This window comes from Hibiscus syriacus, unplaced genomic scaffold (genome assembly GCF_006381635.1).
Source record: "Hibiscus syriacus cultivar Baekdansim isolate YM2019G1 unplaced genomic scaffold, ASM638163v2 tig00110782_pilon, whole genome shotgun sequence".
Lineage (NCBI taxonomy): Eukaryota > Viridiplantae > Streptophyta > Magnoliopsida > Malvales > Malvaceae > Hibiscus > Hibiscus syriacus.
In genome coordinates this window covers 191207-204844 of record NW_024062860.1, presented here as the reverse complement: position 1 = coordinate 204844, position 13638 = coordinate 191207, and the positions used below count along the sequence as shown (strand labels likewise).

General features: G+C 33.7%; 1 protein-coding gene across 1 annotated transcript; it reads right to left on the bottom strand.

Moving 5' to 3' along the window:
• Window positions 1-9435: 9435 nt before the first annotated feature.
• Window positions 9436-10202, bottom strand: LOC120140143 (oleosin 1-like). Its single transcript, XM_039155167.1, has 2 exons — window positions 9931-10202; window positions 9436-9568 (listed from the first exon to the last, which is right to left on the bottom strand). The coding sequence occupies exons 1-2, from the start codon at window positions 10200-10202 to the stop codon at window positions 9445-9447; spliced, it is 396 nt and encodes a 131-aa protein (XP_039011098.1). The 3' UTR covers window positions 9436-9444.
• Window positions 10203-13638: the final 3436 nt, after the last annotated feature.

Below are 13638 nucleotides of genomic sequence, written 5' to 3'. Positions count from 1 at the left end.
ATGTCTGCGCATGGTCTGCGCGGCGCAGACATAAGAGCTTTACAAACCTTATACAGTAAAAACAAACACCACCTAAGAAAATGGAAGAGAAAGCTGCTCCCAATCGCACAAAGGTTCAAGCAATTTGCGTGAAAATTAAGCAAATCCCACGTGAAAGGTAAAGTGAATTTTAGGGGTAAAATCTCCCTATGGTCCTTCAAATATTATGGGTGAATTCTAATTTTAGTCCATTTAGTTTGTTATCTTTACGTTTTAGTCACTGAATCTAATTCACAGTATCTTAATTTGGATTTTGAATTTAATATGTTTTCATTTTAGTCCCTAATTTATGTTTTAATCTAAAATGGCCTAGTAATTTCTGCATGTTTTAATTTAGTCACTATTTTCTTTTCTTACCTTTTTTATTTAGCCACCGCTATTTAAGTTTTGGCATTTTAATCATTATTTATTTATTTATTTGGTTTTTTAATATTTTTATTTATTTTATTTTATTTGGTATTTTATTTTGTTTCGTCATTTATTTATTTATTATTATATTTTTTCTATTATTAGTTTTTTTATTTTACAATCTGACAATATTCTTGGCTCTTTTTAGGAGATTTTTTTTGATCAAAGGTAAGTAATTCAAATCGGGTTTTTAAATTTAAATTTTTAATTTTTTCGCAATTAAAGACATCCGCTAAATTAATTGGTACCGAAAGGGCGGTTACAGGGTGCTAATCCTTCCTTGATCGTAACCGACTCCCGAACCCGACACGTTTCTGGTAAAACGCAGATCAAGTAAGATGGTGTCTGACCTACCTAAATGTTTTTAAAATGGTCGAAGGCGACTCTAACCCAATTAATCATGTTGAAGCCCAATTCCGAGGCCCACCCGAAAGACGGTCGCGACAACTTGGCGACTCTGCTGGGGACAGGTAAGTGAGTCATGCCAGAATTAATTTTCGGTTATCTTTTTAAGCGAAAATAGTAAATTTAAATTTAAATTTATTTATTCGATTCTAATTATTTACCTTCGATTTTTTCAAGTAAATAGTTGCACTGACGTTTTTTTCCAATGATTTCAGATTTTTAAAAGTTTTCATCTCAAGCTTTATACCCGGGCTTCGAACCCTATTTAAGTGGGGTGAAAGCGACGCCTTCGAGAGAATTTATTCTTCGTGCGGGCCTAGCAAGTAGCCTTCGGGATTCATATACCTTATGTCTTCGTGTGAATTTATTCACCGTGCGGGCATAAGGTAATGTATCATCTCGAGTTTAACTTAGTCCACAAAAGCTTGTAATGGGCTTAGGACTAAGGGTCTGGCAAGCCCAAGGGGGCACCAGCAAGGAGAACTCGGGTACCTTTTTTTAGAACTTAAACCGGGAGAGTACAGGGAATTAGAGCCCACCCAAAACCTCATTTCAAACCCTAGGATGCCTGAATTATTTCATGATTTACTTTTTGTTCAAAGCATGCGAACTAGAAATTTATGCGGTTAGGACTTGTTCAAAATTGACTTATGGGATAGAGATCATGTCCGGGTAGGAATAATAAGCATGTGGGGTAAATATCATGTGGGGTATGTTTTTTTATTTTCATTATTATCCTTATCTCACTAACTTTTTCCTTTCATTGTTTTTTCATTTTATTTTTATTATTTACATCATTCAAAAGAGGTGTTGATCCACTAAAACGTGTTCGTTAAACCTAAATAATTTGCATTAATGGACAAAAGGGTTGTAATACAAGAGGTGAAAATGCAGAGGTCCGACTATGGTCAGAGAGACAATTTGCAAGATAATTCAACCAAGAAGGCGTGGTACCCGCAATAAAAAATATGCCACTATGCTGCATTGCAAAGGACTAAGAATAGATTGAGATTTACACCTAGCACATCAAAAGTCAACCTTTTGAGATGGCAAAATTTGCAGGGGCAAGACGAAAGAGGCTATTAACTTGGAGAGTCACTTTAAAGACAACAAGAGCAGGGTGACAAAACGACAACTAAAATTAGAGGCCATGGTTGAGGAATTCAAGAAGCAAGTAAGTAAACTTCAGATATTTCCTTTCAATGGAGGGCTCCAATGACGTATTCGTCGGGAACCGGTTCAGAAAAAGATGAAAGCTAGAGATGCAGTCATTCGAGACTCCTTGAAACAATTACAAAAAGCAACTTAACACTTGCACGGTTTAGCCAGAGAAGCCAGAGCAGTTCGACAGGGTATTCGACCGGTGGCAGACGAAGGCAGAAGACTAGCCAACTTGTTTCAGGGTCTAGAGGATTTAGTCTGGATGTACCTTTAAATATGTTTATTGTCTCTTAAAAGATAAAACACTTTTGTCCCAATAAAGACGATTTATAATAACAAACATGTTTTCGGATCAATGCCTCGAACATTTCCATGTATTTTTGCATTCTGCTTCTACATTTCATTTTTAAGTATTTTCATGAAATTTATTCATGGAAGAATTGATGAAGTGGTCTTAACCACATGATGCCACATGGAAGAAAGATTTTAACAATTAAAGAAAAAACTGAAATCAGTACAGTGGGAGCCTGATCAGCTGATTGTAGGACTAAGCATGCCAGGATAATCTGAGAAAAGAATCCCCATATCCTAAGAGCTACGGTGTTGAAGTTGTGTGCAGTTATCACATAAGAAGCTCTAGACATTCCTCTGAGAACTATAAGACACTGAAGCGCAAGATCCAAAACCTGATGGATTCAGGGGCATGGACAATCGAAGAATGGGGCATTGCATCTACCATTTGCACTGAGAGCATTGTTTTGTTTGAACACGCTTTTGATCTTTCATGCTTGATTAATCTTTTAAACGACTGAATTTATGCTACCTTCTAAGGTGGAATAATTGAACAAATTTTAATCTTTAGTTCTTTGAATGTTAAATGAATTAAAGATTCTTTTAATTCTTCAAGAATTATAGATTTTTGATATATGGCAAGATTAGACCTTTCTTATAATGTCTCAAACCCAAAATAAAATACTTTGATTCTTTACCCAGAATAATTCATGGTCATTACCAAAAGACCAGATTTTGATATTACAACCCTTTGAAACTTTTGAACATTGCCTTTATCTTTTCGATGCACAAAGAGTCATGCCCTTACCTTTTTTTGAGTCAATAAAATCACACCATTTTCTTTCTAGACTCAAAATTGACATTTTTATACCATTAAAACCTAAGGCATTGAGTTGTTCATTTGAGCATGAGCATTCTTCTAAGACACAACTTGGGGCATCTCGCAGGGAGCCTGAACATTGAGACATGTTGAGAGCAAGAATCAGAAAGAAAGCTTCATTTTAAATAATTCTATCATACATTAATTACATTGTTTTCATGTAAATAAAATTAATCCTGAAAATCTATCTCCCTGGGGATACCTCTTCTGTGAAAACTTCCATGTATGAAATGATGAACGCCTTTCTTTCTTCATCCATTCACAACACGAGAAAATATATATCCCTTTTGTCCCCTTTTAAGCCTATAGTATTTTTCTTCTGATTCAACCCTAACTAAGGACCACCCTCCACACTGGGGGGCAAGGTGGAAGAAATATGCTCACGTGAGTGAATACATCAATCCAAAGGAGATACCAAATGCCAAGTGCGAAGATTCAATCAGAACAAAAAGAAAAAAGAGAAAAAAGAAGAAAAAAGCAAAGAGAAAATAAAAAAGAGAAACAAAAACAAAGAAAAAGTGAAGAAAAAAGATGACAAGACGCACATGAAAAGATTCACTCGATTCAATTGACGCATCGAGATTTAAATTATGAGATTGATCAAGCACAATCATTCCAGAATCACTTCACTCGAAAATCATGGGATATCCAGAGAAAATCAAGAGAAACACATATGAGAAGATTCAAATTGAGTAAGACAAGATTGAAGGCATCAGAATGAATTGATCCTTGGTTTAATACCTTGAAACACTTGTTTGGGCTTATTTATCCTTTTCTTTCATAACCATGAACCATGGCCTACATTACGTGCCTTAAAAGTCCCTTCTAATCATACATGGATTTCTAAACAGAAAAGACTATCTTCAGATTTCATCTCGCTCGTCAGGATTAATCTTTATTTGCAAAAAGTTTTTTTTAAATCTTTAATGCATGATAGAGAAAAATAACAAAGGGGGGTTCAAGACGTAAATTCTGAATGACGTCTTGAAACTAAAGGAGGATTCAAGTTGAAAACCTGAAAAGGCGGCTCGAATATAAAAATTGTGCAGCTGAGGCGATCGCACAATCCGTGACCATGAAAGTTGGGAGTCGGAGAACACTTCCAGTAAAGGATCCTACAAGCTACCCCATCAAACATTTGAGCATCAAATAAACAAAAATGCCAAACCTTTGACCAAACACAATAACCTGAGACTTTTTTTTACCCATTTCCCAAAGATAACTTTGATCTTGGCACTTGTCAAATAGCTATAATTTATTGAAGGATTAACAATGTAATTAATTCTTTGATATCCAATGAACTCTAGTTTATGATTCACCTCGACTGTAAAACCGTGAAAGCGATAATATTTTCAAAACTTTTGATTAAACATTTTTCGAAACTCTTTTAATTGATATTTTCAGAACTTTGAAAATAAAAGAGAAAGAAAAACTTTTTTTTCAAACAAGACAATCTCTCTAGAGTGGATCTTGGTAAATGACATGTGGCTCTCAGACACAAAACTCATGCTTAGAATCAATGCTGAAGCAAGAAATGAGGAACAATGAGGGCATCTTTGAAGATTCAATATCGAATATTGGGGCATCTTTGGGGATTCAACATCCTGATGTGAATTATCAGATCTTCTGAAGGCTTTTTCCTCAACATGCAGGAACAAACAGACAAAGAATGAGGCTCCATTTGAGAGACAAAACAAGAACTAATTCATGTTGCATGCATCTTAGACTTACTTAAGAGCATCATATTCATCATTTTTACATACATAATCTCTTGCAGCTTTTAGAGTCAATTTCAACTTCACAGCGAAGGATATTGGACTCAACAAACAATTTTCCAACTTTTAGAGTCAATTTCAACTTCACAGCGAAATATATTGAACTCGAAAGAGATGCAATTTACAAGTGTGAATTTTAACTTCACAACGAATCCAATTAAAAGCTCAATTTCACAATGAATGAGCAATCCATGATTTCAACTTCACGAAAAAGGATATCGTGCCAGATAAAGTGATTTAGCGTCACATCAAGCATGTCATCCACAGATTTGACTTCCTTAAGTCAATGATTAGAGCTTCTGAAAGGATTTCTTTAACATGCAGAAACAAGCAGATTATCGATCGCCTTTGAGATTGTTTCTCTCGAAACAAGGGGTCGTCTCGCTTGAGACTAATTTACTCAAAACAAAGTTTTGTCTCTCTTGAGACAGTTTCTCTTGAAACAAATTTTGTCTCTCTTGAGACAGTTTCACTTGAAACAAATTTTATCTCTATTGAGACAATTTCCCTTGAAATAAATTTTGTCTCTCTTGAGTCAGTTTCTCTTTAAACAAATTTTGTCTCTCTTGAGACAGTTTCCCTTGAAACAAATTTTGTCTCTCTCTTGAGACGGTTTCCCTCGAAACAAAGTATTTGAATATGTTTTCCTTGAAACAAATTTCGTCTCCCTTGAGACAGTTTCCCTTGAAACAAATTTTGTCTCTCATGATACAATTTCCCTTGAAACAAAATCTTTGAATATGTTTTCCTTGAAACAAATTTCGTATCCCTTGAGACAGTTTCTTTTGGAACTAAGTTTTGTCTCTCTTGAAACAAATTTTGTCTCTCTTGAGACAGTTTCCCTTGAAACAAAATTTTGTCTCTCTTGAGACAATTTCTCTTGAAACACCAACCTTTGAATATGTTTCTCTTGAAACAAAATTTTACCTCTCTGGAGACATTTTTTATTGAAACACAAAAAACCCTTTGAAATTGTTTCTCTTGAAACACAAAAAACCTTTAAAAATGTTTCTCTTGAAACACAAAGACCTTTGAGTTCGACTACGCTCAGCTCCAAGGCACATCATTTGCAGCATAACTTAAGTTGAGAAGGGCTATCTGCCTTCCAAACACATTCGAGTTCGATTACATTCAGCTCAGAGGCAAATAAAACTTACAACATAGCTAGAGGCAAGAAGGACTATCTGTCAACAAAATTGTTGAGATCGATTCCATTCAGCTCGATGACACATCAATCGCACTATTTTCTGGTTGCAGTCGAGGTTTTCAAGTCGAGAAGATGATCTGGATTAGCCGTGCCTTAGTGACAAAGAACTGTTTTCCGACAGCATAGCTTAAGTCGAAAAAAGCTATCTGTCAACGAAGACCTTTTGAGTTCAATTTCGTTCAGCTCAAGGGCCTATCAACCACATGGTGGAGTCAATGAACTACTTTCCAGAAGACCGAAGTTGACTACAATTTGGAAACGAGAAGTCACATTCCGATTTCAAATTTTGAACTACTGTTTCAATTCCATATCATTTCAAGATGGACTCGACTTCGCAACGGAGGAGCCATCCACAACCCAATTCGATAGGGAGTTGTTCTTCAACTCCACCAAACGAAAATTCGTGTCTTTTTATCTTTGTCCTATTTTTCGTTCCACGAAAAAGGACAAAGATGGGCAGCTGTAGACACTAATTTTTTACTTCCCAGTCAAAACCTCGTTTTTTCCATCATTCAACAAACAACAGCAGGAACCGCCAACCGAGTTCCACGATCAACATGAAGAATCCTCACCCCTCACCCTCCCTCCACATCACCGGAATCCTCGCCAACAACCAACAAACCACAAGCAAAGCAAGAATTTCAGTCTTAACGGGAGTCTAAAACTGGATTAACACTATAAATACACATGCAAGACGAGGTAAAGGGGGGAAAGCATTTGGTGTAAGAAAAAGCAAATAACATAGGGGGAAACCATCTTTCTCGTAGTACCGATATTTATGGAAAGGGGTTTTAAAAGCTTGAAGGCTAAGCCCGTTTAGCTCCGTGTTTGGTGAAACAATGGCAACAGAACTAAACCATCAACCTTACCCTTTCTCTTTATAAACCATTTACTAAACCCCATCAATTCGGCATCTTCTTCGATCTACTTCTCAAATTCCTCAACAAGCTCCCAGATTATGCCCGTGTACGTGATCAAACGCATTCTCGGTGCTTTTCCATCTTTAAGGTTAAAAGAAAGTTAGTCGGTTTACACTTGGCATGCCGTCGCTTCTTTGAATGGTAAAATGAAAAGGGGCAGAGGAATCGATGACTATGAACAAGTACCATTTCAGTCAGGACCACCCGTGGACAGGTATGGTTTTATAAAGCAGAATGTTAGTAATAGTAGCGTTGTGGAAGGTTTAGTAAAGTGTAGGGAAGCTATAAGTGTAAGAAAATGGAAGAGAAAGATGCTCCCAATCGCACAAAGGTTCAAGCAATTTGAGTGAAAATTAAGCAAATCCCACGTGAAAGGTGAAAGTGGACTTTGGGGTAAAATCTCCCTATGGTCCTTCAAATATTACGGGTGAATTCCAATTTTAGTCCATTTAGTTTGTTCTCTTTACGTTTTAGTCACTGAATCTAATTCACAATATCTTAATTTGGATTTCGAATTTAATATGTTTTCGTTTTAGTCCCTAATTTATTTTTTAATCGAAAATGACCGAGGAATTTCTGCATGTTTTAATTTAGTCACTATTTTCTTTTCTTACTTTTTTTATTTAGCCAACGCTATTTTAATTTTGGCATTTTGATCATTTTTTATTTATTTATTTTTTCTATTTTTTTAATATTTTTATTTTTGCATTTTCCTTTTTTTATTTGGTATTTTATTTTGTTTCTTCATTTATTTATTTATTTATTTATTTATTTATTTTAATATTTATTTTTTATCTCTATTTATCCATTTTATTTTTTTATTATTATTATATTAATTTTTTTCTATTATTAGTTTTTTATTTTACAATTTGACAATATTCTTGGCTCTTTTTAGGAGAATTTTTTGATCAAAAATAAGTAATTCGAATCGGGTTTTTTAAATTTAAATTTTTTATTTTTTCGCAATTAAAGACAACCGGTAAATTAATTGGTACCAAAAGGACGGTTCAAGGGTGTTAATCCTTCATTGACCGTAATCGACTCCCGAACGCGACACGTTTATAGTAAAACGAAGATCAGGTAAGATGGTGTCCAACCTACCTAAATGTTTTTAAAATGATCGGTGACAACTCTAACCCAATTAATCACGTCGAAGCCCAATTCCGAGGCCCACCCGAAAGACGGCCGCGACAGATGTATTGTTAATTTATTGTATTTTTATTATAAGAAAATAAATAACCTAAATATCTATAATATAAAGAATATGTGTATTTTTGGTATAATTTGTTCTTCTATTATTATTAATGTTATTTTTATCCGGATGAAAATTTTTAGAACTCCAAAACTTGAAGTTTAATATTATTTCTGTTTATTTAAAAAGTTATTTTTCATCGATTTGTTACCTTTAACAAATATTAGCTCAGCATCATTATTCATATACATATATTTTTTAAATTTCTCACAAGTTAATTTCGTATTTTTTTAAAATTTCTCAAAAGTTAATCAATGAAATTGTTATATATCTTTTCAATTTCTCAAAAGTAAATTAATGAAATTGTCACTTATAAGGATATAATATAACTTTGACGCACCAATTCACTTCAGTAGTGTTATTTCTAGATATTTTTCGGTTTAAAAATCAACGACTACGACAGAATATTTAAATATTTAAACATTTCGGTTTAAAATTCAACGACGACAGGAAATTTAATATCTTTTGATCATCCTAAATTAATAAAAAAAATATAATTTGTAAGAAATTTGAGGGTTTTGAAAAATAATTTTACCAATTGTATTAGTTTAAAATTCTCAAATACAAAAGATGAGATTTACCATGTGTGGAAGGACTTGACCTAGTTTACTTATCCACAATCCGAATTTATTTTTCGTTATTTATAATAGTTTCGTACTTTCGTCCTTTGAAAAATTTTTAAATTATAAAATAAAATTTAAATAACTTTTTTTTCTGAATAAAAAAAGTTAAATAACTTACAACTTCTAATAATTAATAAATTAAGTATCTTTACGTGATATAAAATTAATCAGTATTATAATATTATAAATATTAATAATTAAATTCAAATAACTCAAATCAAATTTTATAGATCCAAACTCTGTAATATAAAATTATTATTATTATTATTATTATTTAGTAAGGTTAGAATGAAAACTCATCACAAGTGGACAAGAAAGAAGAACCGCTTATTACAGTCAAATGAGTATCTGACAGAAACAGACAGCTACATCCCTCATCTTCTTACGCTGCTTTTAAATTTATAACATTTTCATTGAACACATTCAAGATTGGTTTAATGGCCACTTGATCCTAAATCAATCTCAAAGTAGCAGAAACTGAAATTAAGAAGCCGCCGCACCGGTCAGCTGCGCCGCCCTATCCGTCATCTCCCTAGCCTTGATAGCCAACCTCATCCCTGCGCTGTCCAACTGATCCGCCGCCGGTGGGTGCCTCCCGGTCACATACCTGTATATATAATAGTAGCCATTGAAAAAATCCAAAACATTAAAGAAAACATTTAACGATAGAATTAAAAAAAGAATAAACTGTTTATTTAGTTCCCTCGAGATTTTTTTCATTTTTTTTAAAATCACACTTAAAATTATATTTTACTTTTGTTTTGAATATTTATGGTTAAAATTAATGTGTTATCATAAAATAATACGATACTATCATTAAAAAAATATTAATATGGTGTCTTTGTTAATCTTTTACTGATGTACGACTTAAAAAAACTAAAAAATAACTTTAATATAAAAAAAAATAATTGAATGACTACATCTAACCGGCGAGAATAGGTAGGTGTCTTAATACTCTAAAAATTGCACCTGTAAATCCACGACAGCACAGTAACCGCTGCAACACCGAAGCCGCCGGAAGTGACGAAACCCGTCACTATGAGAGCTGTAGTAAGGAGAGCAGGGACAAGAACGGGACTGAAAATGACGAAGAGTGGAGTGGCTATGGCGAGTGCAATAACGGTGCCAGCCAGGGTCAAACTGGAGAGGACGAGGAAGGAGCCACCGGCGGTGGCAGCGGTGACGGCTTTCACCATCTGGTGAGTCATTGGTTGAGTGGTATGAAGGTGGTTTTCTGCCATGGATTACAAAGATGAAAGAAACTGCAGCTATGTAAAGAGGTGGGTTGGAAAGAGAGAGAAAGGTGGGTTATATAGAGGGAGAAGAAGGGGCACGTGGTGAGGTTGCTTTTCATGCAGGGGCTGCATGTCGTAGAGTGGCTTAGTTTTAGGACACGTGGAAGATGGCCTCTTATTTAATATTTTTATATCATTTCTTTAATTGATAATTCGTTCTTTTTAATTTAAACGAAAAATCACGTAATGAATTTTTATATCATTTCTTTAATTGATAATTCGTTCTTTTTAATTTAAACGAAAAATCACGTAATGATTTATTCTTTATGGATTCAGACAGAAAATCATGTATTATTCATACCTTTTCATTGTAAGACATTTCATTCAGAGACCGTCAACTCTTAGTCTTATATTCTACGATTTATAAGTCTAAAATTGGGGTTAGCATCCATGTATTTTAATGGACTCTTTCACTGTAATATGACTGAATACTTCACGACCCAAACCTCAACAAAATTAAACTCCAATGTCCAGCTCCTACTCAGACTATTAACAACACAACAAGACTGTAAACCTTTATAATCAAACCCTAACATAAACCTCTAATTGTTGCTCTTTCTCTAGCCCTAATAAACCCCAACTTTACTTTAAAAACTTGAATAAAATTGGGTGTCTCTAGTTACCCATATTTACTTAATTATTGTTGTGACACGAGAATATCGGTAGTATTATATCTTGGTTTTATTATTTATTTAATTATTTATTTATCTATGTTATTGTTCTTTTTAAAATTGTTATACAAACATTGTTCATCACGTCATTCATGGTCCTAAATAATAAGATTTATTCATTTTAAAACAACTTTCAAATAGATATTCACTCTTTATCTATATGTAGGAAAAAAATGACGAATTATCTTAAAAAAATGATATCGATGGATCTTATTAACTAGGATAATATGGATGACATGATGAGTCAAGTATTTACCTAATAATTTTTTTCTCAAAAAGATATGATTTCGTTTATTGATTTGTTCTACTCCATTTTGGGGAGAAACAATTTTCTCTTGTTGATTCGTTCCATACTTTTCGAGGAGATAAGACTTTGTTTGTTGATCTTTTTTATATTTGTTGAGGAGAAAGACTTTGCTTGTTGATCCACTACACACTTTTTGAAGAGATAAAGGCTTCTTGTTTAGAGTATATTTAAGGTTCAATCGTTAGATAGTTATAATCACATACTTATTTTATCTCATTTATTAAATAAAGACATTAACATTATTATTTCAACTTCTTTGATTGTGTTTATAAATAAAGTAAATTAAAATAAAGTCTAAAGATATGATATTTCTTAAAAAAAATTAGTCTAAGTATCATTGTGAACATAGACAAGAATAATGCATTAAAATTAATGTGTAATTGCACTACAACAAAACTGTTCTACAGCGGCGTTTTTAGTGACGTTTTAGGAGTAAACGCCACTAATTTTAAACATATAGCGGCGTTTACATACTAAACACTATAAAATGGTAGTTTTAGTGGTGTTTTTATAAAAACGCCGCGATAGGGTATCACTTTAGCGGCGTTTTTATACAAACTCCGCAATAGGTTCATCTATAGTGGCGTTTTTCCAACAAACGACGCAATGTGAGTAGTACTTTAGCGGCGTTTCAGTACAAACGCCGCAATAGGTTCATCCATAGTGGCATTTTTCAACAAACGCCGCAACATAATAGTACTTTAGTGGCGTTTGTAACTATAAACGCCGTAATAGTAGTACTTTAGTGGCGTTTGAAATTGAAAACGCTGCAAAGTTTGTATTTTTATCTCCTAAAACCCTAGCCCTTTTTCATCTTATTTTCTTTCTGGTTTTCCTTTACTTCCTTTATGCCGTTTACCCCAAACCCATAAATTAATTTTTGTCGATCTTAGTCCTTCTTTGGTTGCTTCGTCGATCTCGTAAATTCCTTTCTCCAAATCTGTTGCTTCGTTACTTTGCCCATATGCTTCGTTGCTTCGCTGTTTCACTTTGTTGGACCTCAAACCCATCTGCTTCACTGCTATACATGAAATAACAGGTAGAGAATCATTTTCGAGGTAACAAAAAAGGTTACTTTTTACCCTTTTATCTTGTATTTCATGTCGTTGTCAAACCAGAGACAAAAGGGCGTTACCTTTTATGACTTTTTTCTTTACAAATTGCAAAGCTTTGTTATTTTGGGGTGCAAAAAAAGTTTCTTACAGCAAAAAGTGGCCTTTGATTGCGCACTTGAGATGAAAAATGATTCATCTTTTTCATTTTTTTTTCTAGGAAACTTTGTGTTTGTCATTATTATATTCATTCGACCTATCTCTAATGATGACAAGGGTTGAATTGGATGGAGGTGCATGAGTTTACTGCAATCATTTGGTGCCCATTTTTCCTTTGGTTAAAAGGAATGTGAAAAATCTAATCCTTTTGTTCATGATTCTCTCATGAGATTAAGGAAGCGTCACCAATGCTTTCCTTTTTGCTCTTCTCTTCACAGAGTAATTACAAGTGTATTACTTACACATATCTGTTAGCTTAATATGTTTTTTCATTAATCTTAATCATGTAAAACTCTTCCATTTCTGCGTTGAATGATTATGTCTCTTGTTCGGAGTGAATGCATTTACATTATATAATGAATATTTAAGAGCTTAGTTACAAAGTTTAGCATCCAAATTTTGAACCTAATGTGCAACTAATTGGTATTGAATGGTTTGCTTAAAATTGAAATGTAGGTGGATGAGGATGAAGTTCACTGGAGATGAAAGAAAGACCGTCTAGAGTTGGAATGGCCACACAATTCCACTCACCTCATATCACAGTTAGCTCAATGTTTTAGTGAGTAGATTTTCTTGATAAATTCTTTTAGCATTCCTAATTAGCATGGTTTTAGCTTTCAGCATTCAGTTTACAACTCATTGTTTAATATCTCTCTCTGATCAGCCTCGACTGATTGTAGCTAATGCTATGGTTGGACCACGATCATGGATAGAAGGGATCTTCAATCGCTTCGTCAAGCGCACTGAGAAGTTTCTTGATTACAATTTGAATCCTATTCAGGTAATTAATAATGTGAAGTTAGGACTGATAAATATTTAGGAACTCCGTTACAAGACGGATTACGATAGAAAATTATACTTTCTTGAGAAGAATTGAACTGGTTTTTGCCATCGTTTCTTGGGTATTCAGTTTAGTGATGTGCCAGGATAATTTTTTAGGGTGATTTGTGTTGATCTATCATGTATATGTACATATATATTACATATACATATAAACATCTTCATTCCATTCTCAGCCCTAGTAATAATAAAATTGATATATATATATATATATATATTACTAATTCTGATCAGTAACAAAGACTTCGAAGGCTTCAAGCACGACTACAAGTTCTCTTTGACGAGACTCATCC

Excerpts from the sequence above, each read along its gene's own strand:
- LOC120140143 (XM_039155167.1), bottom strand. The coding sequence starts at position 10,202 with ATGGCAGAAAACCACCTTCATACCACTCAACCAATGACTCACCAGATG. Across the intron at positions 9,569-9,930 it reads GTGCTGTCGTGGATTTACAG|GTATGTGACCGGGAGGCACC; the intron begins GTGCAATTTTTA and ends TTATATATACAG.